This window comes from Pongo pygmaeus, chromosome 1, assembly GCF_028885625.2.
Source record: "Pongo pygmaeus isolate AG05252 chromosome 1, NHGRI_mPonPyg2-v2.0_pri, whole genome shotgun sequence".
NCBI lineage: Eukaryota > Metazoa > Chordata > Mammalia > Primates > Hominidae > Pongo > Pongo pygmaeus.
The window spans coordinates 79,053,817-79,080,266 of NC_072373.2; the positions used below are offsets into that span (position 1 = coordinate 79,053,817).

The 26,450-nt window shown below is 37.0% G+C and overlaps 1 protein-coding gene across 2 annotated transcripts in view; it reads right to left on the bottom strand.

The window, feature by feature from the left end:
- Positions 1-26,450, bottom strand: part of MROH9 (maestro heat like repeat family member 9) — a 111,375-nt gene that overhangs the window by 69,048 nt on the left and 15,877 nt on the right. The window contains exons 4-8 of one of the 2 annotated variants that reach the window (XM_054501681.1): positions 19,468-19,547; positions 18,408-18,543; positions 16,034-16,120; positions 12,774-12,878; positions 6,153-6,288 (exon numbers count right to left, since the gene is read on the bottom strand). In XM_054501681.1, the coding sequence (XP_054357656.1) occupies positions 6,153-6,288; positions 12,774-12,878; positions 16,034-16,120; positions 18,408-18,543; positions 19,468-19,547 (544 nt within the window). The remainder of the gene's footprint in view (positions 1-6,152; positions 6,289-12,773; positions 12,879-16,033; positions 16,121-18,407; positions 18,544-19,467; positions 19,548-26,450) is intronic. The other variant, XM_054501686.1, reaches the window with a different exon arrangement.

The window sequence follows — 26,450 nt, forward strand, 5'->3', positions numbered from 1 at the left end:
ACTGTAAGTACCTAATCTGCAACTCCAACAAGTTACAATCAACCCAGAGAAAGGGGGCCAGTCTGTCTCCCATAGGTTCTACTCATGTTCCCTGCTCATCACCAGACTGGGAACTCCTAGCTTGGGCCCACAGCACAGACCTTCAATCCAGGGTTGATTGCACTGAGCAATTGCTGACCTGCATCTCTCTGGTGTGGAGCCTCCAGAAGACAAGTAAAAGATCCTTGGCCACACTCACTGCTGAGGTCCCTTTCTCTGCTGCCTCCAAGTTGGGGAGGAAACATAAACCTTGAAATCAACCCAGAGTTGTGGTAGGCATCCCGGAAGTGCCAAGCCATGATCTATAGCCAACACTTAAGTGGGAAAGGAGCCCATGCTTTCAGGGCACTGAGAAAGAGCACAGCTGCTACTGTAAGGAAATATAGGGCAGCCACGACTGAGCAAGAGTCTACCAACTGACCACTATGCCTAAGTGCCATTGACCAGACCAGATCACACCCTAAAGCTTCAACAACAAAATATCTCACTAACATACCCTACCATGAAACCAAAGATGAGAAGTCAGATACAAATACAGACCCTGTACAAGGCTCAGGCCTGTGAAGACATCCAGAAAGGAAGTCTACTGACTATACTCAGTCTCCACTGCAGTTAAAGGAATACCCTCATGCAGAACTGAGAAAGAACCAGTAACTTAAATAGCTAGAGTGTCTTATGTCCTCCAGATGACTGAAATAGTTCTTCAACAAGGGTTCTTAACCAGGTTGGAATGACTGAAATGACAGAAATATAATTCAGAATATGGCTAGGAATGAAGATCATTGAGATTCAGGAGAATAGCAAAACCCAATCCAAGGAAACTAAGACTCACAATAAAATTATACAGGAGCTGACCGATGAAATAGCCAGTATAAAAAAACCTAACTGGCCCGATAGAGCTGAAAAACACACTACAAGAATTTCACAATGCAAATGCAAGTATTAACAGCAGAATAGATGAAGCTGAGGAAAAAAATCTTGAAACTTGAAGACTGGCTCTCTGAATTAAGGTAGTCAGAAAAAAAAAAGAGAACAGAATGTAAAGGAAAGAACAAAACCTCCAAGAAATACAAGATTATATAAAGCAGCCAATTCTATGTGTTATTGGCATCCCTGCAATAGATGGAGAGAAAGCAAACAACTTGGAAAACATTTCAGGACATCAGCCATGAAAACTTCCTCAACCTTGCTAGACAGGTCAACAGTCAAATTTAGGAAATACAGACAACCCCTGCACAATTCTACATCCACAAGACACATAATCATCAGATTCTCCAAGGTCAAAATAAAAAAAGAAAATATGTTATCATTTTTTTATATGCCTCAGCCTCCTGAGTAGCTGGGATTACAGGCACACATCACCATGCCCAGCTAATTTTTGTATTTTTATTAGAGATGAGGTTTCACCATGTTGGCCAGGCTGGTCTCAAACTCCTGGCCTCAATTGATCCACCCACCTCAGCTTCCCAAAGTCCTGGGATTACAGGTATGAGCCACCATGCCTGGCCTCAACATTCTTAAAAATAAATTCCAACCAAGAATTTCATATCTGGCTCAACTAAGCTTCCTAAGTGAAGGAGAAATAAGACCCTTTTTAGGCAAGCAAATGCTGAAGAAATTCATTACCACTGATCTGCCTGATAAGAGCTCCTGAAAAGAGCACTAAATATGGAAAGGAAAGACCAGTACCAGTCACAGCAAAAACACACTGAAGTACACAGACCAGTAATACTGTAAAGCAATCACATGAACAAGTCTGCATAATTAATCAGCTAACATCATGACAGGATCAAATCCATAAATAACACTAACCTTGAAGGTAAATGGGCTAAATGCTCCAATTAAAAGGCACAGAGTGGCAAGCTTAATAAAAAACAAAGACCCAAATGGTATGCTGTCTTCAAGAGACTCATCTCACATGTAATGACACTTACAGGCTCAAAATAAAGAAATGGAGAAAAACCTACCAAGCAAATGGAAAACAGAAAAAGGCTGGGGTTGCAAACCTAATCTCAGGCAAAATAGACTTTAAGCCAACAAAGATCAAAAAAGACAAAAAAGGGCATTTACATAAATGGTGAAGGAATCAATTCAATGAGAAGACTTAACCATCCTAAATAAATATGCACCCAACACAGGAGCACCCAGATTCATACGGCAAGTTCTTAGAGTTCTTCAAAGAAACTTAGGCTCCCACACAATAATAGTGAGAGATTTCAGCATCCCACACAATAATAGTGGGAGTCTTCAACATCCCACTGACAGTATTAGATCATTGAGGCAAAAAAGGTCATTTTCTTAAGTGAAATAACCCAAAACAGAAAGTCAAATACCACAGGTTCTCACTACATAACGTGTACACATGGGCATACAGAGCAGATTAATAGACATTAGAGACTCATAAAAGTGGGAAGGTGAAAGGGGAGTGAGGGATGAGAAAGGACCTAATGGGTAAAATGTACACTATTTAGGTGATGCTTACTACTGAATATATCCATGCAACAAATCAGCATTTGTACCTCCTAAATCTATTCAAAAAAGAATTGTTATGTCTCCTGAATTAATTGATCCCTTTATCATTATGAAATGACTTTCTTTTCACTGGAGGCATTCTTATCTCTAAAATATATCTTTTTATAATAATAGAATGTGGCCACTCCAATTTTCTTTTTATTATTGTTAACATGTTATATCATTTTCTAACTTTTAACATTTAATTCATGTATGTTTTATATTTAAAGTGAGTTTCTTGTAGGCAGCATATAGTCGAGGCTTGCTTTTTATTCAGTCTGACAATCTGCCTTTTTATTTGGGGTATTTAGAATATTTACATTTATTATGATTGTGTTAAAAATTTTTCTTGATTATTTGTTTCCTATTTTGTGTTATCTGTTTTTTTCTATTCTTTTTTGCCTCATTTTAAATTATTTTCTATGATTCCATTTTAGCTCCATTTTGGCTTATTATATATAACTTTTTGCTCTAGTATCTTAGTGGTGGCTTTAGGGTTTAGATGATACATCCTTAACTTATTAGTTTACTTTCAAGTGTTATTTTATAACTTTGTGCATAGGAGAAGAATTTTAAAACATTTATACATTTTTCCTTTTAAGTTTTTGTGTTATTGTTTTATACATTTTACTTTTGTTATGATCTTTGCTTTAAAGAGTTGATTATCATTTAAAGAGATTTAAATAAGAAAGATAAATGAATATTTATCTATATTGCTGAAGTTTTCCAGTGCTTTTCATTCCTTTTAGTAGATCTAGATTTTCTTCTGGTATAATTTCCTTTTCTAAAAGAATTTTCTTTAACATTTCTTGCAGTTAAAGATCTTATGGTAATTAATTCTACCAACTCTTGTATATCTAAAATGTCTTTATTTTACTTTTTATTTTGAAAGCTATTTCTACTGGTTTAAGGATTCTAGATTGACTTTTCTTTTCTGTATTTTATGATGTTCCTTCATTGCCTATAACTTGTGTCATTTCTGGTGAGAAATCCGCTGTCACCCTTATCTTTGTTTCTCTATATATAATGTCCTTTTTCCTCTTTGGCTCCTTTTAAGACTTTTTTGTTTATCACTTGTTGTAAGCAATTTAATTATGATGTGCCTTGATGTTCTTTTCTTCACATTTCTTGTTCTCTGCTGAGCTTTTCAGTGTGTGAGTTTATAGCTTTTATTACATTTGAAAATTTTTCAGTCATTATTCTTTAATTTGTTTTTCTGTCCTCACTTTCTCACTTTCAGAGACTCAAATAAGATATGTATTAGGCTCTTCAGAGACTCAAATTAGACATGCCTGATAGCTCACTGATGCTCTATTTGTCTCAGTCATTTATTTCTCTGTTTAAATTTTGATAATTACTATTACTATGTCTGCAAGCTCATTAATCTTTTCTTCTGCAAAGTTGTTGTTAATCCATGCCAGAGAATTTTTCTTCTCAGATATTGTAATTTTTACCTCCAGAGGTTCAATATAGGTCTTTTAGGAGTTTTTCTGTGTCTACTCAAGATGTTTTTATCTTCTAATTCCTTTAATAAGTGGAATATAGTTATAATAATTCTTTTAATGTCACACTCTACTCATTCTAACATTTGTGCCATTTCTCTATCGCCCAGGCTGGAGTGCAGTGGCACGATACCAGCTCACTGCAACCTCTGCCTCCCAGGTTCAAGCAATTCTCCTATCTCAGCCTCCCGAGTAGCTGGGATTACAGGCACGCACCACCATGCCCAGCTAATTTTGTATTTTTAGTGGAGACGGGGTTTCACCATTTTAGCCAGGCTGATCACGAACTCCTGACCTCAGGTGATCTGCCCACCTCGGCCTCCAAAAGTGCTGGGATTACAGGCATGAGCCACCGTACCCAACCTAATAATTTTTTTTTTTTATTGGATTTCAGACATTGTTAATTTTAACTTGTTGAGTGCAGGAACTTTTTTTTTTTATTTCTAGGGGTATTCTTCAGCTTTGTTTTGGTAAGTAATTAAAATATTTGGAGATAGTGATACTTTTAGATCCTGTTTTAAGGCCTTTTTAAGTAGCACTAAAACAGTTTAGGGATGATTTTTTTTCTCCTAATGAGACAAAACCCGTCTGAGTACTCTACCTCGGTACTTGTGAATTATAAGGTTTTAAATTCTGGCTTACAGGCACAGGCATTATCACTAGCCTTTGTTGAGCACTGGATCTTTTTCTCTAATCATTTTTGTTGTTTCCTACCCTTCAAACTCAGGCAGTTTACTCGCATGCATGTTCTCATTAGTACTCAGCTAAATACTTAAAGGGGGCTCTCTTTAGATCTCTGCAGATCTCGAGTTTGTGGGTTTGTGCGTGTGTGTGTGTGTGTGTGTACGCGTGTGCATGCACTCATGTACTCTGTTCTGGTACCCTGGCCTTTCAACTCTAGCTGTTGACCTCTCTGGACTCCCATTTCTGTCTTTTTAACTTGATGAGACCACTGGCTTATCTCTTTTTGTGTTGGCTCTTAGAAATGTACTCTAGGTGTTAAGCTCAGGCAATTACAAACCCCACCTCATTCGTTCTTATCTTCTCATCTTTCAAGAGTCATTGTCCTTTGTTATTTAATGTCCAATGAATTGAAAACTGTATATGTGTGTGTGTGTGTGTGTGTGTGTGTGTATATATATATATATATATTTTTTTTTTTTTTTTTTTTTGATGTGGAGTCTTGCTCTGTCACCCAGGCTGGAGTGCAGTGGCATGATCTCAGCTCACTGCAAGCTCTGCCTCCTGGGTTCACGCCATTCTCCTACCTCAGCCTCCTGAGTGGCTGGGATTACAGGTGCCTGCCACCATGCCTGGCTAATTTTTTTGTATTTTTTAGTAGAGAGGGGGTTTCACTGTGTTAGCCAGGATGGTCTCGATCTCCTGACTGTGTGATCTGCCTGCCTCAGCCCCCCAAAGTGCTGGGATTATAGGCGTGAGCCACCTCACGCTGCCAAAAACTATATATATTTTTAAGGTTGCTTATTATAGGAGTGTAAGTAGAATAAATCTGTGCTCTGTTATTACATCCTGGACAGAAACAGAGGCATAGGCTCCATAGACAGAGGCTCCACCCCTTACAAATATATAAATATTTTTAAGCTTTGTTCTAAAATGCAATTAAATTACTTGGAAATAGCTTAATACTTTCAGGTCTTGCTTTTATGCTTTGTTAGACAAGCTGTAGCAACATTTATTTTAATCCTAGGCTGATTTTTCTCCACCATTGAAGCAAGAATCTCCTGAGTAGTCTATCAGATGCTCAATTAGACAGAAAAAAATACCGCATTTTTAAAGTCCCATTGGTAAACTCTCTCCTTCTCCCTCCTCCCTGGATCCACCCAGCATTCCTCTCCCTACCATTAACCCTCAAGTAATCTAAGCACAGTACTTTATAAATCTTGAAGAACCAACCACACTATTACCAAAATTTCTTGACAATGCTAAAAAGATTAAAAGTCACATTTTAGAAAGTATAGTCATGACTCTTGGGGCAGGATTTAGAAATTAACAGACGTAGAGCCTTCCCAGGACCCATAAGTTGAATAACGAGGGACATATTCTTAGTAATCCTGAGAAAAGATGGTGAACCATTCTTACCATTCTGACACTGTGCAATGTAGAGGAGGTAACACATTCCCAAAGATGCTTGTTGTACAATTGAGGGATCTTCATGGGAACACAAAAGAGACAGCTCTGCTGCCAGGAGACCCAAACATGGAGCATCAACACTTATCTAATGGAGAAACAAAGGAGAACATGCATTTGCTATGCATAGCCAACATGAAAATGTCTGCATGCATCTGATCCTGTTATAAATCAGACTAGGATTCTAAGATAAGCTTCAGAGTTTACAATATCTGTAATCAAATCCTGGCCCCGTTACTGACTCTCAATTTCCTCATCTGTGAAATGAAGATAATAAATTCCACTTTGTAACAGTTATTGTGGAGAGTAAGGGATAACACTGATGACAAGAAGAAAAATTCCTAGGAAAGTACTTGGACATAATGGTGACTCAACTAATGTTAGTTTCTATGCCATGAAGTGGGTAGTCACTTGCAGGTAGCAAATTCCCAGGACATAGAAAAGTAAGGTGGGATGTGTATTTCCAAAACCTTTAGTACTTCCTTCTTCACATACAAAACACTAGATGTTTCTACAAGTCACTGAGGAGGCATGCCACTTTCCCTCTGGAAGTTATTCTGACTCCTCTCAAGGAAATTCATTTTTTAAAATGCAGAGCATTTGCTTTTGATGTCAAAGCTACTACCAAAATATTTCTGTATTTCTTTCTACAACTTCTTCAACCCTTAGACTGATCAAATATTTAGATTTTCACCTTAATGGACCTGTTTGGCTAGATAATATCCAAACAGAGAAGGGAGTAGAGAGAGAAAAGAGGAAAGGTAGAAAAGGCATTTGATCTTATGAAAGTGTGAGTGCCCTTTACCAATTTTGCGTGTCTTTTTTTAGACAAAGAAGGGCTCTGATTAAATGTAGATTTGGCAAACTAGCAGCATGGCTTGCAGATAGTTCTTGCCTCCAAGACAAGTGAGTACTTTTCCTAGGTAGGGGCTTTGATGATTGGAGCAATTGTTGATGGTAAACTCTAGGGGGATCCCAAGGCTTGCTTCTGCTTCTGTTGACCTTTTTCATGCCTCATTTTCCCTGCCCTTTTTACATGGCTTAACTCACCACTCCCTGCCCACTCTGTTCTCACACACACACACACACACACACACACACACACACACACACACACACACACACACACACACACACACACACACACACAGAAACTCCTAAGGAAGAAATATGAAGTGACCTGGGTCGTCTAGGTCATGGGCGAAGGCCATAATTGAATTGTGATGTGGGGAGTGATGATCTCGGTAGGAGAAGAGAGATTATGAATCTCTTTTTTTCCGTGGATATTCTCCTTGTATTCTTTTCCACCCGTACAAAGACTGGCCTGGTCCTTCCCCTTTTAGGAGCTCTGTGGCTTTGGAGAATCTGGGAGCAGACAGCCTCTGCTCTAGGCCCTAGGGAGAAATGCTCTCTTTCCCTGGATGTCCTTTTTTTTGGGTTTGCATTCTTTTTTTTTTTTCCCCTACTCGATGGCAAGATCTTAGTGTATGGGCATGAGAAAAAGGAGCAAGTTTTCTCTCTCTACTGGGTATGAAAGAAGAGTAGTACTTCTCACAGCTTAACTCATTGAAGCTGAGCACCACTTACAGGGGATTGGCCTTACAGTCATCTTATATTACAGGTTTTGCCTCAAATGTCCTCTCTGATTATCCCTGCTCAGGAGCTTGTTAGATGTGTAGTTCTTAGGAGATGTTTTTGTAAATGAAGCTCCTAGTGGTTTCCTTCTGTTCTGTTTGCCAGTTAGGATCTATCTAGGTGTATGTCTCTAGCAGAGTATGTGTGGTCATGCCTAGATTGCATATCCACTTACTGTCACAAACTAAAAAGGCATGTTTAGGGAGTGGGACATGACCCAAGGTAGACTGAGAGAGGAGTAAGGCAGCGTGGATCGTGGAGCACACTGATGTGTATTCTGCCAAGCCCCTTCAGAAGCGTGACAACCACAGTTACCCCTCCTCTAAGACAAGACTTTGAGAGCTTTCAATATGATATATCCTGCCTTTATGGAAAATCTACCTAAGTACTAAAAAGAAGCAAATATTTAAAAACTGGAGAAAAGTAGCTTCTCGGTATTCACTCCTAAATGTAAGTATTCCTGCTTAGTTTTCTGGCCCTTTTAACTGTGCCTTTTCTTTGTGGATCTGTCCTCTCCAGTTCCTTATCTTAACAATAATGATAGTTTTAAGTGCTAGGTTCCAGAAGCAACAACTTCTATGGTTTTCAGCTGCTTCTTCTGGAAGTTGCCCCTGTTTCTATAAACAATGCACCTTCGCTTCTAACATCAGTTTGAGACATTGTCTATCTCAATTCCATTCTTTCACTTTGCCACAATTCTCTCAATAGAGAACATTACTCATCATAGTATATTATTTTTAATTCTTCTACTTTTGTGTTTTACTAATATAGTAATACTTTTATTTCTTGTTTCATAGAACAGAATAACAGAATAGGAATGTAACAGGATAAAACAGAATAGGAACATAAATAGAATCATACAAAATGTAGCCTTTTATGCCTGGCTTCTTTCACTTAGTATAATGTTTTCAAGGTTTATGCATGTTGTAGCATGTATACAACTTTATTCCTTTTTTTGAGTGGATAATATGCCATATGAGTATGTTACCTTTTATTTGTTCATTTATCTGTTGATGGACATTTAGATTGCACTTTTCAGCTACTGTGAATTTTGCTGCAATGAACACTTTGTACAAGTTTTTGTTTGAACAACTGTTAAATTCTTTTAGGTATATACCTAAGATTTCTGTGTCAAATGGCAATTCTATGTGTAACTTGTTGAAGAACCACTAAACTATTCTCTGCACTTTAATTTTTGCACTTTTGAGCTCATAGCATTTACATTGTGTTCAGTAACTCATATGAGTTTTCCTGTGCTGGGTTTACAGATTAATTCTAAAAGTTGAAAATCAATTATATGGTCTCACCATGACTAGATAAAATTATTCAATGTATAGGCCATGCTCACTTTAGTTATATTTCCTTTCGGTATGTACCTGTGTCTTTCTCATCTGTACCCTGCATTATCTCTTCATTTTATTTTTAAAATTATTTTTATTTTTAATTTTTTTGGAGATGGGGTCTCACTCTGTCACCCAGGCTGGACTGCAGTGGCGTGATCATAGCTCACTGCAGCCTAGAACTCCTAGGCTCAAGAGGTCCTCCCACCTCAGGCTCTCAAAGCACTGGGATTACAGGCATGAGCCACAAAGCCCAGCTGTCTCTCTATCTTTAATAGTAATTTTTTTCTTTATTTACCTTTGTCGGTCTCTTTTATTTGGAGAGTTTCCCCAAATTTCACAAAGTGTGGTTGCTGCTTAATATTTAAGATGTAACGCCTCTTGATGGGGTTTTGTGTGTGAGCAAGGCTTGCCACCTGTTGTACTTTGTTTTAGAGCAGCTGGGAGGGAGGCTGGGGTCATGCTGTAGTATATCTAGATAAAATGCAAGACTGTTTTCTCAGGGAGCTTAACAATGGTTTTTGCAAAAGAAAAATTCTCAACTTCTGTCTGCCAGTGTGTGTCAAGAGGAATGCGAGACAACGTAGGTTATTCTGTACATGCTTTCAATTAATCCTTTGAATTAATGCATGTGTTTCCAGCCTGCCTTTGACTCCCAGCCCTTATCATTATTTGGCCTTTCATAACTCACTCTCTAGGGTTCTACAGGGCAAACTACTTTTCTTTCAGCTAACTCCTACCCTAATGCTCATGGGTTCCCACCATTCAATTCCCCTGCTAGGTTTTATCTTCTACCTAATCTGTCTTCCAGAAATCTGTTGGCATCACTAGCCCATTGAAAACACTTCACTGATTCTTTTTGTTGCTGTGTATTTATACTTTTAAAATATTTTATTACCATCATTTTGTGGGGACTCTGGAGAAGAAGGAGATATATACACGTGGGCAATTTGTTAGATTTAGCTGGAAATCCACCATCCATTTTTAAATGCTGATGTGCCAAAGGAACAAAGCTAAGAAAAAAAAATCTTAATGCTATAAGTTGACATGCTTAACTTACATTTCTTTGCCTGTTGAAAGTTGAACCATTTAATTGAAGGAACATGTGCTTTGAGTGTAGGAGTTTCTCTACCCTGATGGGCACATGAGTCATGTGAGACAAATCATCACTTTAAAAATGTTTATGACAAGATAAAAATGACAGAATTGTTCAATAGGACAAGAATCTCTGACACTCTGGAGGACCTAGGCTAGGGTTATTATGGAGAAAAAGGTCTATCCAATGTAGGAACAGTACCAGAGAACAAATGAGGTGGATGCACTTAGAGAAGGGTAGAACAAATATTCATTGATGATATACAACGTGTCAGATACAGAGATACACAGACTAGGGCTGTGGGAATCTCAGATTTTAATTTGTCAACAATGTGTTTTGATTTTTTTGTTTTGTATATTTGCCTCCCCAATTAATTTCACGGGCTTAATCATCTTTACAAGACATTATTTTAAAGAGAAAGCGAACTTACTGAAGTTTTATGCTTCCCTGATTGTGATGAGCTGGTTGATTCTAGCTCTAGTTTCAATGTTCTGGAAAATACTGAAGTGCTTCCACCTGGCGGCACTTAGTGAACATTGCAGAACTGAGTAGTAGGTTATTCCATTGGGTTTCTCGAACAAATCTGAGTTATAGCTAGGAACTCTCAACTAACAATTTATGAGAACCTTCTGCTACGCATGTGAATTTACATATTTATTCCATTGCAGTTGAAGGATGGGATGTATGCAAAGGAGAATGAACTCTACTACAGTAATGGAAAGAAGTGATAGAAGATGAAACTCCAAAACGTCTATCTGCTACTTGAGTGGAACTCACTAGAATATATCAAATGCAGAGAGAAACATGTGACTAGGATCTAGTCAAACAATTGTCATCAAATATTTGCTGAGTATATACACATTTTAGGAGCTGTGCAGAAAAGTCTTGAGTGGTGAGATACACTTAATTTCAAGTCCCACTTGCAAAATTTTCAATGGTGAACCTTCTGGATGCCAAATGTATAACTCGAGCTATTTTAGAAGTTAGAGAAAGGCTGCCTTCCCAGGTCAGAGAATCAGAAGATTGAAATAAGCCGCTCACTCTCTTTTTTTGGACACTGAAATAGGGAATCAGCGTGATACAAAGAACATCCTGGACTGTGTCCCCCATCTAAGTAAATTGTATTATGTTCCAAAGCTGAGTTTAAACAAAATAGTAAAAATTCAGATGTATTACAAAGCTGATCTAGATTCTTCATCTCAATAAATGTGGGGACTGCTTGTACAAGCAGTAGAAAATGGATAAAGATAACATCATGAATGCATGTTTCTCACCCTCTTTACTTTTATCTCCTCCTGAAGTGACTCGAGCAATCAGATAAGTAATTAGCAGAGTATGTTTACAAATCGCTGTGAAGGATGAGCTGGGAAACAGGCTGAATATACAGTATCCACAAAAGGGAAATGTTCATAGGTAGTATAAGGTTTTTGAGAAGGCAGGCTATGATGTCATTCAAAGTATAGACAAGCTCAGTAAATATTGGTGATTGTGACATACCTATTTGTTCTCCATCTGAAATGCAAAAATTAAAAATTCTGATTGTATCTCAGTATTTGCGAAGATGTGGGGAAATGGGCACCTTAATATTTACATGAATGCAAATTGGTGGACAATTTTGTGTTACTAAACTTTAACCTATCATACTTCTTTATCTGACCATTATCTTTCTAAGCCTTTCCAGGTACACACTCATGTACTTGCACAAAGATGCCCGTTTTGTATTGTTTGAAGCAGAAAAAACTAAATGATACTTTAATGTCCATCAACTGAAAAATAGCTAAATGGATCATAATATGTCAAAACTATGGGCTATATACTGTATTTAAAATAATAGAATGAATCTACATATGTTGACATGAAAATATCTGTAGGATGTATCGTTTCAGTGAAAAAAGCAAATTGTAGAACCATATGTAAATATAACTTTAGTAAAGAAACAATAAATAATAAAGCTATGTATTTCAGTGTGTTTTATATGTGGGTGTGCACACTGAAAGTGGTTTGGTAGGGCACACATCATGCTGACATGGCCAAGGACAGGGTTGGTGTGGAGAGGATAGTAAAGGGAGATTTATGCTCTACCTCTAGCATGTTTCACAATGAAAGAACTTGAGGATTACGTGTATAAATTTAAAATAAATAACAGCTTTCAAATTATTTTAGGAAGTAATACATAAGAAGACAGGTAAGGCTGGAAGAATTTTAAAGATTACAAATTGTGGTCTACAGAGGGAAATTTCAGAGTCAGCAAGAATCTGGTTTTAACACCCTCATGCTCTTTGCATAAAGCATGATGCATCTTAACCAATTGTTTGAGAAACTCTGTTCTGATTGACAAAAAGTCAGGTGGAATATTGACTCCTTTTCTGATATCCCAACCAACCTACCAGTACAATAATACCAAGGACCTGTCAAGTACTGTTAGGACCCAAGACATGGAAAGCAGCACTATGGAAATGCAGTCTTCAGAATCAGGTGGCATCGTTATATTCTGTGACTTACATATTTTCTGACTTTCCTGACTGTAAATCTTAACACCTTGTTGATGATCACCATTATTCTCTCTTGCAGATATGAGCTATCTTTACTCATCCACACGAGCATTTCCTGTTGGAAACATAAAAGTCATCCTAGAACCATGAAATTTCCATTTTCCAAGAACCTTTCCTCTATTCTCCAACTTCACCAATTCAGGCATTCCTACATTCTCCTGGTTATTTCACACTTAACCTACATTTATCTCAAAAACACAGACAATAAGAATCTGGTATACTACTTCATCTACTATGGAAACTCTATCTGGGTTTTATTTTATTTTATTCTATTCAAAAAGTATTTACTAATATCCACTATAATAGTCACTTTTTTAGGCACCATGAATAGTTCAGTACGAGGCTATGATATGATTATCAGCTGCTTTGCCTCCTCTTTTTCTTTCAAAGTATGTATTCTCCCTTTTATTTTTAAATGACAATCTACCTTTCAGCTTTAAAGAGACTTAAAATCTTGTCTGATCCTGCAATATCATCTTATTCCAGAATTCCTCTGCCAATTCACCACTCAAATATTCTGGCTCATGGTTAGAGAGTACATTACTGGAGGCAGGTTGGTTAGAAAGTTCTTGCAAATTTTGATTCAAATCTGTCTTAGCTGCACCTTCTAGCTGTTCTTAATCCTCAGAGGCAAGGGCACATTTACAACCTTGAGAAGGGAAGAATACTGCATATGCCTCATATGCCAATCGCCATTAATAGCCTTCTTTAAGGCAATCTGTCAGGGTCTACTATATTTATGTCGATGGTTGGCCAAACCTCTTCTCCTTCTCTTGCTCCCATTGTGAAAAATGTTTGAAGTCTATTTCCTAAGGTGAAAGAGTTTCTAATTCTCAGAGGGGTCAGCCTCTGCCTTGTCCTTTTCAGGAGTGAGGTTTCAGCCCTTTTTGAGAAGCAGGGAAGCTTTTAGGCATGGTAGGTATAAGAACAAAGTGGTTAAGTAACAGGCTCCCAAGCTAGAGGGGCTCCTCCACACATTAGCATTATATATATTACCGCTCCTTTCTCCGTTTTCATTTTTTTAAATCTGTGAAATGGAAGAATTAATAGTAACCCCTCATGGAATTATGTTAAGGATTGTATGAGATAACCCACATATTCTATTTAGTGCCTGACATGGAGTCAATGCTTAACTCAATAAATGGAAGCTATTGATAGTGTCATGGAGTGAATAAAAGAGCATGCATGGGCAGGGAAGGGGAGGATTCATAATCACGGTGAAGGGTTGTGAGGATAACAACTTTTTTTAACTATTATTTTAAGTTCGGGGGTACATGTGCAGGTTTTTATATAGATAAACTTGTGATATTAAGCCTAGTACCCATTAATTATTTTTCCTTATTCTCTCTCTCTTCCCAACCTCCACCCTTTGTCAGGCCCCAGTATCTGTTGTTCCCCAATATGTGTCCATGTTTTCTCATCACTTAGCTCTCACTAAGTGAGAACATGCAGTATTTGGTTTCCTGTTTCTGTGTTAGTTTGTTAAGGCTAAGGGCTTCCAGCTCCATCCAAATTCCTGCAAAGTACATAATCTCATTCTTTTGTATGGCTGCATAGTATCCCATGGTGTATGTGTACTACAGTTTCTTTATCCAGTCTACCATTGGTGGTTATTTAGGTTGATTCCATGTCTTTGCTATTGTGAATAGTGCTGAAACAAATATATGTGTGCATGTGTCTTTATGACAGAACAATTTATATTCCTCTGGATATATATTATATCCAGTAATCGAATTGCTGGGTCAAATGGTATTTCTGTTTTTAGGTCTTTGAGGAATCACCACGCTGTTTTGTACAATGGTTGTACTAATTTACACTCCCACCAACAGTGTATAAGCATTTATTTTTCTCCACAACCCTGCCAGCATCTGTTGTTTTTTGACTTTTTAAGAATAGCCATTCTGACTGGTGTTAGTTGGTATCTCATTGTGGTTTTGATTTGCATTTCTTTAATGATCAATGAGGTTGAGCTTTTTTTCATATTCTTGTTGGCCACATGTATGTCTTCTTTTGAAAAGTGTCTGTTTATGTCCTTTGCCCACTTTGTAATGGAGTTTTTTTTTCTTGTAAATTTAAGTTCCTTATAGATGCTGGATATTAGACCTTTGTCAGATGCATAGTTTGCAAAAATTTTCTCCCATTCGTAGGTTGTCTGTTTACTCTCTTGATAGTTTCTTTCGCTGGGCAGAAGCTCTTCAGTTTAATTAGATTCCATTTGTCCATTTTTGCTTTTGTTGCAACTGCTTTTGGTGTCTTTTTCACGAAATTTTTGCCTGTTCCTATGTCCAGAATGGTATTGCATAGGTTGTCTTCTAGGATTTTTATAGTTTTGGGGTTTACATTTAAGTCTTTAATCCATCTTCAGTTAATTTTTGTATATGGTGTAAGGAAGGGGTCCAATATCAATCTTCTGCATATGGCTAGCTAGTGGATAACATTTTTTAAATGAATTAAAAAAAAACAGTCCGCTCAAATTAGGCACAAATTAGCCTAATACATTTTTATTTTCCTTCAAATTCCTTTTTGTCTTCATAAATACCAATACTGCTTCTTGTGTGTATTTATGATTTATACAGCTCATAGATGCTCCTGGAAGGATAAATCGATCTGTTTTTCCAGTACTTCTAGACAGTTGGCCTCTGATGCCAACATGTTAGGAATGCAAAATTGAAGACCATAAGACATGCAGTGCAGTCTTCTGTCTCTGGTTGGGACATTAAAAAATGAAGTGAGATTTCAGTTGTGAAAAATAGGGTTTTGAATTGTTGTTAGGCCTTCTTTGGGACAGTAATATCCATGAAGATAGAATGCTCAGCATTTTCTTTAGCACCTGAGTTGATGAGGAAGAAGCATGAACACAGACATACACAGCATGGTTTCATTGCCATGTGAACTTGAGGGTAGTTTAGGCTAATACTGCTCTCTAATACTATTCTCTGCTACTTCAAACTGTGTTCACCCATATATCACCACATGGACCTGGTTTCTCAAGCACCTGTTGATGCTGTCCTTCCCAAATTAAATTCCTAAAAGTGTGCCCCTGTAATTCAAATAAAGGGAAGTGACTACATTTCACTCTTTTGTGGTAAAGAAACTTTCAGTCATCAAATACTTGAAGGAGATGCAAATATAGGAAATGAGAAGAAAGTGAAGCATAGTGAGCATACCAGATTTATGACAAGAAAATTAAACTACTTATTTCCCCTTTACCTTTAAGATCTGTAGTTTGTAGAGGTCTTTAGACACCAAGGTTGTAAGAATGTTCTCATATATATTTAAAATATTGTGGTATAAATTCTGAAACATAAAAACATTTCACAGTCAGCCAGACTTAGATAAAATTTTACCTAACGTCTATAGTTTTTTTTCTTGCTTAAAAGTTACTTTTAATTAGGTTTCAATTCCTTGAACATAAATCAGTGACACAGAAAATACTTAACATCAAATTGTAAAATGCCACACATATTTAAAGAATTTTAGCATTATCTCAGATATTTAAAAATATACAAAGAAAAAGACAAATGAAAACATAAAAATGTAATTCTCTTTGAGAAGTAGAATGAGTATTTTTTTAGTGACTTTCTATAATATTTAAATTTTCTATAATAATTCCTACCATGTTTATAGGAGGAAAAGCTATAAATTTAATTTTATAAAAACTTGCTTTTCCATGTTTATGAATGCTGCATTTCCTCAATATTCTTTGTGCTTAAATGTGATTTTGCTTGAGAATTCATTATGTTGGACTTATTTTCACTGGATGTGTGATTTTGAGTTCATTTTCAAAAAGAACATAGCCCTGGCTAATAGTTTTGTCCCCCTATTTATAAAAAGTTTTATTTCCTATTCTAATGGTGAACATTTAGAAAAATTCTCACCTCTAAAATTTTAAATTTCTCTTGCCTTAGCTATTTATAGATTATCTTTTCAGTGCTTGTTTTGGGATACTATTGTACGTATACTTTTCAATTTTCCACTGTCTTTTAGAATGTAATAACATGAATATATTTTATTCTAACTTGCTTTAAGTTCATTGAAAGCAATAATTTGTGAATATCCACCTGAATAGTTGTGATGGAAGTAGACAGTAATTGCTATTTTAAGTGCTGCTACTTACTACTATCTATGTTAAAAAAAATAGACTTTTATGCCTTTGTGATTTGAAATAGGTTGGAGAAGACTCAAGCATGATGTGACTTGGTTCTTATTTTAGCTGACACCTACAAGTTATCCAAACATCATATTTAAATATAATTTGGGCCAGGCACAGTGCCACACACCTATAATCCCAGCAATTTGGGAGGCCAAGGTGGGAGGATTGCTAGAGTTCAGGAGTTTGAGACCAGCTTGGACAACATAGTGAGACCTCATCTCTATACAACAAAACAAAACAAAAATTAGCCAGGTATGGTGGTGCATGTCTGTAGTCCTAGCTACTTGAGAGGCTGAGATGGAAGGATTGCTTGAGCCCAGAAGGTGGAGACTGCAGTGAGCCAAGATAGTGGCACTGAACTCTAGTTTGGGTGAAGGAGCAAGACCCTGTCTCAAACAAAACAAAACAAAACCCAATATTGAATACATTTTATATGTAAATAGATGGAAACAGTAAGATTTATTGTTCCACACACTATGTAGGTACTAGAAATTGTATGCTATGTGAGTATTGGAAATTTCCATGTGTGAGTAGCTGATATATAAAATATATGGAACATTAATAAACATGGGGCATTTGGATGTTGAAATGCTATATAACAACACATTTTTTTCTTTCTAGTATTGGAAGAAGACTTTTATTTAACTCAGAAGTTATTTTTCTTCTCCCAACTACCAGAGTGGTCTTCACCAGTAAAAAGTAAAAGTATCTCTGGGTATCCTCAGGTAGCCACTCAGGAATATTTGGAAGAAGTCTAGTTGGAAGGGAATGGCACATTTGGAAAAAATAGCAGCCTACAAATCTGTGTTAGGGATATAGGAACATAGCTGAGAAAGTTTCTACATTAAAGTCACCTTGCATCAGTTGCAGACGAGGCTGAAATTCTCTGAGATTTGTATAGAAGCCCTTATAAAAAGAAACAATAAGCCTGATAGTTTTGCATCTGAGTGTTCTAGGTTCTCTCCACAAACTGAAGAAAGGAGAGAGGTGGCTATGCTGAGACCTCACTTTATACCATATGCCACGAATTTCTTCTCTAGCTTATAGAGCAAGTTCACTGTATAGCAATGCTGAAGAAAGGGAGACCACAGATGTTTGCTAATCTTACTATAGGATTCTTTCTACTTCCATCTTTCTATGTTTCTATTCCATTCTTTGAAGCACTTGCCAGCAAACTCCCTATTCTTGCTAAACCAATTAACCAAAAATATCTTCACCTATTTGCTCCTACAAATCCTATAGAATCCATTAAAATCCCATGGGTTGTAGAACTCACAAGGAGTCCAGTGGTATAGATTAGTGCACTGACTGTTATAACTAAAAAGAGTGAAGAGGAGGACCCTAAAGATTATCACCTGCTGAGACACATTCTGCAGGATTGCTGTGATGTGTAATAACATCCTATAATGATTAAAGGAAGAAAAATTTTACCTCCACGTCCTCAATGTACTCATAATTGCTCCCCATTTCTTTTACTTTGTCAAGACTTGGCATGACAACTAGCATTCCAAAGGATGACTCTATTATCTTCAACTGAGATTCAAACTGCAGTAAGGGATCCACAAAGCTGACAAGAAAAAGGAGTAATTATTAATGATGAGAAAACAGATATAATAGAAATTTAGTGGACTTTTTTTTCTTTTCTTATTTATTTATTGAGACAGAGTCTCACTCTGTTGCCCAGGCTGGAGTGCAGTGGTGCCATCTTGGCTCACTGCAAGCTTCACCTCCCGGGTTCACACCATTCTCCTGCCTCAGCCTCCTGAGTAGCTGGGACTACAGGCGCCTGCCACCATGCCCAGCTAATTTTTTGTATTTTCAGTAGAGATGGGGTTTCACCATGTTAGCTAGGATGGTCTCGATCTCCTGACCTCGTGATCCGCCCGCCTCAGCCTCCCAAAGTGCTGGGATTAGAGGCGTGAGCCACCGTGCCTGGCCCAGCCATTTCTTAGTGATAAGCGAAAATGAGGTTCAGCTTTTGGCTTTGTATGACAGATGAGTCTTAAATATTCTCTTAAAAATGATAATAATGTTTTAAAAATAATGGAATTAATTTCTTTGTAAATATGATCTATAAACAGTTATTTAGAAATCAGCATATATTTCTCCATAAACATAATAATGCAAAGAGTGGTTACATTCCCAGCCAAGTCCACAAAGCCATGCTAAGCTTTAAACAGTTGAAATATATTACTGCCACATTTTCTGTAATCAATGATAATATGTTTTTCACATCTTAGTATTTCTTACATTGAGATGCATCTTCAAATTGATGGCAAATGAAGCTTGCCTCAGCAGCTAGAAAGATTATCTGCTTGTCTATGCAATACAGAAAGACTGGGAAAGAGTATAAGAAAGAAACAGTAGTCACCAAATTATGATGGTGAAGTCTGGAGTAATTTCTTATTTTTCACAACTACATGTTTTTCAAGATATAACATTTTAAATACATCCAATTAATGAAATAAAAGAGCATGATAGCTTATCATACCTGGAGTTCACAGCTAGGATCATGGATTCATTACTTAACAGGCCTGAGTATGCATCAAATAGGCTGCTAACTTTATGTGCCTAAGTACCATGTTAAAAAAAAAAAAAGAAGAATTAATGATTACAGAGCAGTGAGACTCATAATAGCATGTGCACTTCTTCCTTTTACAGAGACTAAAGGAACCAAATCAGACTGGAAAACATGCTCAAGAGTTCATAGAAGTGTTAAGACCAAACTGTGATTTAAATCTACAATAGTATGTTTGCCTAAGTGGAGGTCTTTTACAGTCAACCACTATGCTTATATAATTTGCATTTCCAGACAGCATTTTGTAAGGTGTGCTCTTCACCAGATGCACTTCTGTACACCACTATAACTATTAAGTCCCATCTACACAGTGTGGAGTCTACCTATAAAAATGCCAGCAGGGCCGGGCGGGGTGGCTCAGGCCTGTAATCCCAGCACTTTGGGAGGCCGAGGTGGGGGGACCACGAGGTCAGGAGATCGAGACCATCCTGGCTAACACGGTGAAACCCCGTCTCTACTAAAAATAGAAAAAAATTAGCCGGGCGTGGTAGCGGGCGCCTGTAGTCCTAGCTACTCCGGAGACCGAGGCGGGAGAATGGCGTGAACCCGGGAGGCGGAGCTTGCAGTGAGCCGAGATGGCGCCACTGCACTCCAGCCTGGGCGACAGAGAGAGACTCTGTCTCAAAAAAAAAAAAACACACAAAAAAATGCCAGGAGGGCAGCTTAAGTCAGGCCTTATTAAAGAATGACTAAACTCACACTATGGAATGAGAATTTAGCCTTTAAAAGTGGTAATTAAAAGGATTCCACTAAGAATTTATCATTCTTTTTTTCCAAGAAACTGGAGAACTAGACCTCCAATAGCCAAAACAATCTTAAGAAAGAACATGGAGGTATTACAGTTATGATTTCAAGCTATAATACAAAATTAAGTAATTAAAATTGTAGGGACTGCTATAAAAACAGACTCATAGACAAATTGAATGAAATAAAAAGCCCAGAAATAAATCCGTTAATATATGGTCAAGTAATCTTTGATAAGGGAGCCAAGAATTCACAATGGGCAAAGGACAGTCTCTTCAATAAATGATGTTGGGAAAACTGAATGTCCATAAGCAAATAAATGAAATGGGACCCTTATCTTTTACCATATACAAAAGTTGATTTGAAATGGGTTAAAGACAAATGTAAAGATGTGAAACTGTAAAACACCTAGAAGAAAACATAGGGAAAGAGCTTCTTTACATTAGTTTCGGTGAAGATTTTTTGGATATGACGTAAAAAGCACAGGCAACAAAAGCAAAATTAAACAAGTGGGACTACATCAAACTAACAAGCTTCTGCACAGCAAAGAGAACAATTAATAACATTAAAAAGACAACCTATGGAATGGGATAAAATATTTGTAAAACATAAATCAGATAAGGGGTTAATATCCAAAATGTATAAGAAACTCATACGATTCAATGGCAAAAAAAAAAAAAGCAGATAATCCAATTACAAATGGGCAAAAGACCTGAATAAAAATTTTTCCAAAGAATACATACAAAAAGCAGTCCCTCTGAGAACTGGAACAAGACAAGGATGCCCACTCTCACCACTCCTCTTCAACATAGTACTGGAAGTCCTAGCCAGAGAAATCAGGGAAGAGAAAGAAATAAAGGGCATCCAAATCTGTAAAGAAGTCAGACGGTCACTGTTTGCTGACAATGTGATTGTTTACCTTGAAAACCCTAAAGACTCCTCCAGAAAGCTCCTAGAGCTGATAAAAGAATTCAGCAAAGTTTCCAGATACAAGATTAGTGTACACAAATCAGTAGCTCTTCTGTATACCCACAGCGACCAAGCAGAGAATCAAATCGAGAACTCTCAACCCCTTTTACAATAGCTGCAAAAAAAAAAAAAAAAAAAAAAGGAAAGAAAAAATAAAACCAAACCAACAACAACTTAGGAATATACCTAACCAAGTAGTCAAAAGACCTCTGCAAGAAAAACTGCAGAACACTGCTGAAATAAATCATAGATGACACAAACAAAAGGAAACACATACCATGCTCATGGATGGGTAGAATCAACATTGTGAAAATGACCATACTGCCAAAAGCAATCTACAAATTCAACGCAATCCCCATAAAAATACCACCAACATTCTTCATAGAATTAGAAAAAAAAATTCTAAAATTCATATGGAACCAAAAAAGAGCCCGCATAGCCAAAGCAAGACGAAGCAAAAAGAACAAATCTGGAGGCATCACATTATCTGATTTCAAGCTGTACTATAAGGCCATAGTCACCAAAACAGCATGGTACTGGCATAAAAATAGGCACATAGACCAATGGAACAGAATAGAGAATCCAGAAATAAACCCAAATGCTTACAGCCAACTGATCTTTGATAAAGCAAACAAAAACATAAAGTGGGGAAAGGACACCCTTTTCAACAAATGGTGCTGGGATAATTGGCTAGCCACATGCAGGAGAATGAAACTGGATCCTCATCTCTCACCTTATACAAAAATCAACCCAAGATGGATAAAGGACTTAAACCTAAGACCTGAAACTCTAAAAATTCTGGAAGATAACATTGGAAAAACCCTTCTAGACGTTGGCTTAGGCAAAGATTTCATGACCAAGAACCCAAAAACAAATGCAATAAAAACAAAGATAAATAGCTGGGACTTAATTAAACTAAAGAGCTTTTGCATGGCAAAAGGAACAGTCAGCAGAGTAAACAGACAACCCACAGAGTGGGAGAAAAGCTTCACAATCTATACATCTGACAAAGAACTAATGCGCAGAATCTACAACAAATTCAAACAAATCAGTAAGAAAAAAACAATCTTATCAAAAAGTGGGCCAAGACATGAATAGACAATTCTCAAAAGAAGATATACAAATGGCCAACAAACATATGAAAAAATGTTCAACATCACTAATGATTAGGGAAATACAAATCAAAACTATAATGCAATACCACCTTACTCCTACAAGAATGACGGTAATCAAAAAATCAAAAAACATTAGATGTTGGCATGGATGTGGTGATCAGGGAACATTTCTACACTGCTGGTGGAAATGTAAAGTAGTACAGCTGCTATGGAAAACAGTGTGGAGATTCCTTAAAGAACTAAAAGTAGAACTACCATTTGATCCAGCAATCCACACTACTGGGTATCTACCCAGATGAAAAGAAGTCATTATTTGAAAAAGAAACTGGCACACGCATGCTTATAGCAGCATGATTCACAATTGCAAAATCGTGGAACCAACCCAAATGCCCCTCAACAAGTGGATAAAGAAACTGTGGTATTATATATAATGGAATACTACTCAGCCATAAAAAGAAATGATTTAACAGCATTTGCAGTGACCTGGATGAGACTGGAGACTACTATTCTAAGTGAAGTAACTCAGGAATGGAAAACCAAATATCGTATGTTCTCTATGATATGTGGGAGCTAAGCTATGAGGATGCAAAGGCAGAAGAATGATACAATGGACTTCAGGGACTTGGGGGAAAGAGTGGGAGGGGGGTAGGGATAAAGGCTACAAATATGTTGCAATGTATACTGCTCAGATGATGGGTGCACCAAAGTCTCACAAATTACCACTAAAGAATTTACTCATGTAACCAAATACCACCTGTACCCCAATAACTTATGAGAAAAAAGACATATAAATGGTGAATAGGAACGTGAAAAATGCTCAATATTATTAATATAATAATATTAATTATCAAGGAAATGCAAATTAAAATCACAGTGAGACATTACCTTACACCTGTTAGGATAAGTATTATCAAAAAGATGAAAGATAATAAGAGTTGGTGAGAGTATGGAAAAAAGGAAACCCTTGGATGTATGTAAACCCTTGGCATGAACGTAAATTGGCATGAAAACAACCACATGGGAACAGTATGGAGATTTCTAAAAAATTAAAAATAGAACTACATATGATTCAGCAATCCTTTTTATGGGTATTTATCCAAAGAAAATAAAAGCAGGATATCAAAGAGACATCTTTACTCCCATGTTCATTGCAGCATATTCACAATAGTCAAGATATGGAATCAAACTAAGTGTCCTCTGATAGATGAATTGATACAGAAAATATAAAATCTGATATTGAAGAGTCCCAAAATTCAAAGCTGTCAAATAGTAAAATTTCTTAAGAATTTACAATTCAGTATGTAGCTAATAGGAGTCTCATAAAGAAAGAATGGAGAAAACATGAAGAGAAAAATTATCCAATCAATAGTGTAGTATAATTTCTCAGAGATAAATGGCTGGAGCAGTTGGATTGGAAATGTGTGAGTGCCCAGTATATTTGAATTAAAAAAATAGCTAGAGACATTTTTATAAAATTCCAGTTTACCAAAAATAAAGATAAATCTTAAAGGCTTCTACAGAAAGAATCCAGGTGACAAAGACTAGAGAATCAGACCACCATCATGTTTTCATCAGTCATAACGGATGCCACAAAACAATGTAAGTTATGCATTCAGTTTTTTTTTTTTGAGAGAAAATGACTTGTGACCTAGAGAAATGGCTGAAATAATAATTGGTGATGACTCTTTTCATGGTGCTTCTTTCTTTCCCTTTCTTTCTTTCTCTCTTTCTTTCCTTCTCTTTCTTTCTCTCTCTCTCTTTCTTTCTTTTTTTTCTCTCTCTCTCTCTTCCTTTCTTTCTCTTTCTTTCTTTCATCTCTCTCTGTCTCTCTCTCTCCCTCCCTTCCCTCTCCTCCCTCCCCTCCCTCTCTCCCCTCCCTTCCCTCTCCTCCCTCCCCTCCCTCTCTCCCCTCCCTCTCTCCTTCCTTCCTTTCTCTTTCTTTTCTTTTCTTTTCTTTCCCTAATCTACATTGCATGGCTTTTAAAAATAAGAGCATACCATTTTTGTAAAACTATAAAAGCATTCGAAATTGATCATATATTCACTTCATGAAGAAAATCTCCTTAAGCTCTGAAAGTTAGAAACTGTGTGGGCTAATGCTACAAGACTTTATGTTACAAACATAAGAATGGGACAAAAGATGTTTAATACAACTAGATGAATTTATACTTTACCTCGCACCTACACAAAATGGATCATAAATATAAATGTAAGGCTAAAACTATAAAACCTTTAGAAGAAAACAGCCATTTTTGGTAAGGAAAAGTTTTTTTTGTTTGTTTTTAGATGCAACACTAAAACCATGGCCCACAAAAGAGAAAAAAATGGTAAATTGGACTTGATCAAAACTAAAACCTCTTGCTCTTCAAAAGATACCATTAAGAAAAATAAGACAAATCGTATACTGGGAGAATATATTTGCAAATCATACATTTTACACTCAATACTATTTATCAAATACTTCTAAAGATATTGTATGAAGTCTTCATGAAGAAAAAACTTTACTGAATATTCAAATAAGTAGAAAGAAAACATGTTTCTAATGACAAGACAATAGTTTAAGGAAGTATTCATAAATTAATCTATAAATTCAGTGTTTCAAATCAAAATGCCAAGAGAAATTCTAGAAGGAATTTGACAAGTATATTTCAGAGTTCCTCTGAAAGTGTGAATAATTAAAAGTAGCTAATACATTTTTGAAAAACAAAAATAATTGGATAGATTACAAAAGATTTTGTGTTATACATCTGAGCTATCTGCAGTAAAGATTTGTCTGATACCTCCCTCACTGGTATAATTTGATGTGTTGGCATTGCCTACCTCTGTTGAAGTCAAAAGCTGCGCTGCTGCTTACTGCTGCTGCTGCCTCTGCCATCTGTCAAAGGCTTTGATACTGTTGCTAAGGCTTCTTTTTTTAAATATATATATATATTATTATACTTTAAGTTCTAGGGTACATGTGCCCAACATGCAGGTTTGTTACATATGTATAAATGTGCCATGTTGATGTGCTGCACCCATTAACTTGTTATTTACATTAGGTATATCTCCTAATGCTATCCCTCCCCCCTCCCCCAACCCCACAACAGGCCCCAGTGTGTGATGTTCACCTTCCTGTGTCCAAGTGTTCTCATTGTTCAATTCCCACCTGTGAGTGAGAACATGTGGTTTTTGGTTTTTTGTCCTTGTGATAGTTTGCTGAGAATGATGGTTTCCAGCTTCATCCATGTCCCCACAAAGGACATGAACTCATCATTTTTCATGGCTGCATAGTATTCCATGGTGTATATGTGCCACATTTTCTTAATCTAGTATATCATTGATGGGCATTTGGGTTGGTTCCAAGTCTTTGCTATTGTGAATAGTGCCGCAATAAACATGTGTGCATGTGTCTTTATAGCAGCATGACTTATAATCCTTTGGGTATATACCCAGTAATGGGATGGCTGGGTCAAATGGTATTTCTAGTTCTAGATCCCTGAGGAATCGCTACACTGACTTCCACAATGGTTGAACTAGTTTACAGTCCCACCAACAGTGTAAAAGTGTTCCTATTTCTCCACATCCTCTCCAGCACCTGTTGTTTCCTGACTTTTTAATGATTGCCATTGTAACTGGTGTGAGATGGTATCTCATTGTGGTTTTGATTTGCATTTCTCTGATGGCCAGTGATGATGAGCATTTTTTCATGTGTCTTTTGGCTGCATAAATGTCTTCTTTTGAGAAGTGTCTGTTCATATCCTTCGCCCACTTGTTGATTACAGTCCCATGGCTGCTGTAACCCATTAGCAAAAGAGCCAGCTTTTCCACAAAAGGTGCTCTCACTTTATAGCTAAAGCCACAGGTGACTGAATTCCCTCTCATCATTTTCAGATGGTCATTGTTTTGCTCTTTTACAACAGTCCTGTCTTTATAGGACTTAGCAGCTGGGACTGTGCTATTAATGTAGTGAGAAGCACTGATCAACCTCTCATACTAGCCCACTGTCTTTGAATCACATTCACGCGCCTTGATAATCTTCAGCTAGGAGGTGTCTTTCCCTGTAGGCTCTTCCATCCTGCTAGTCCT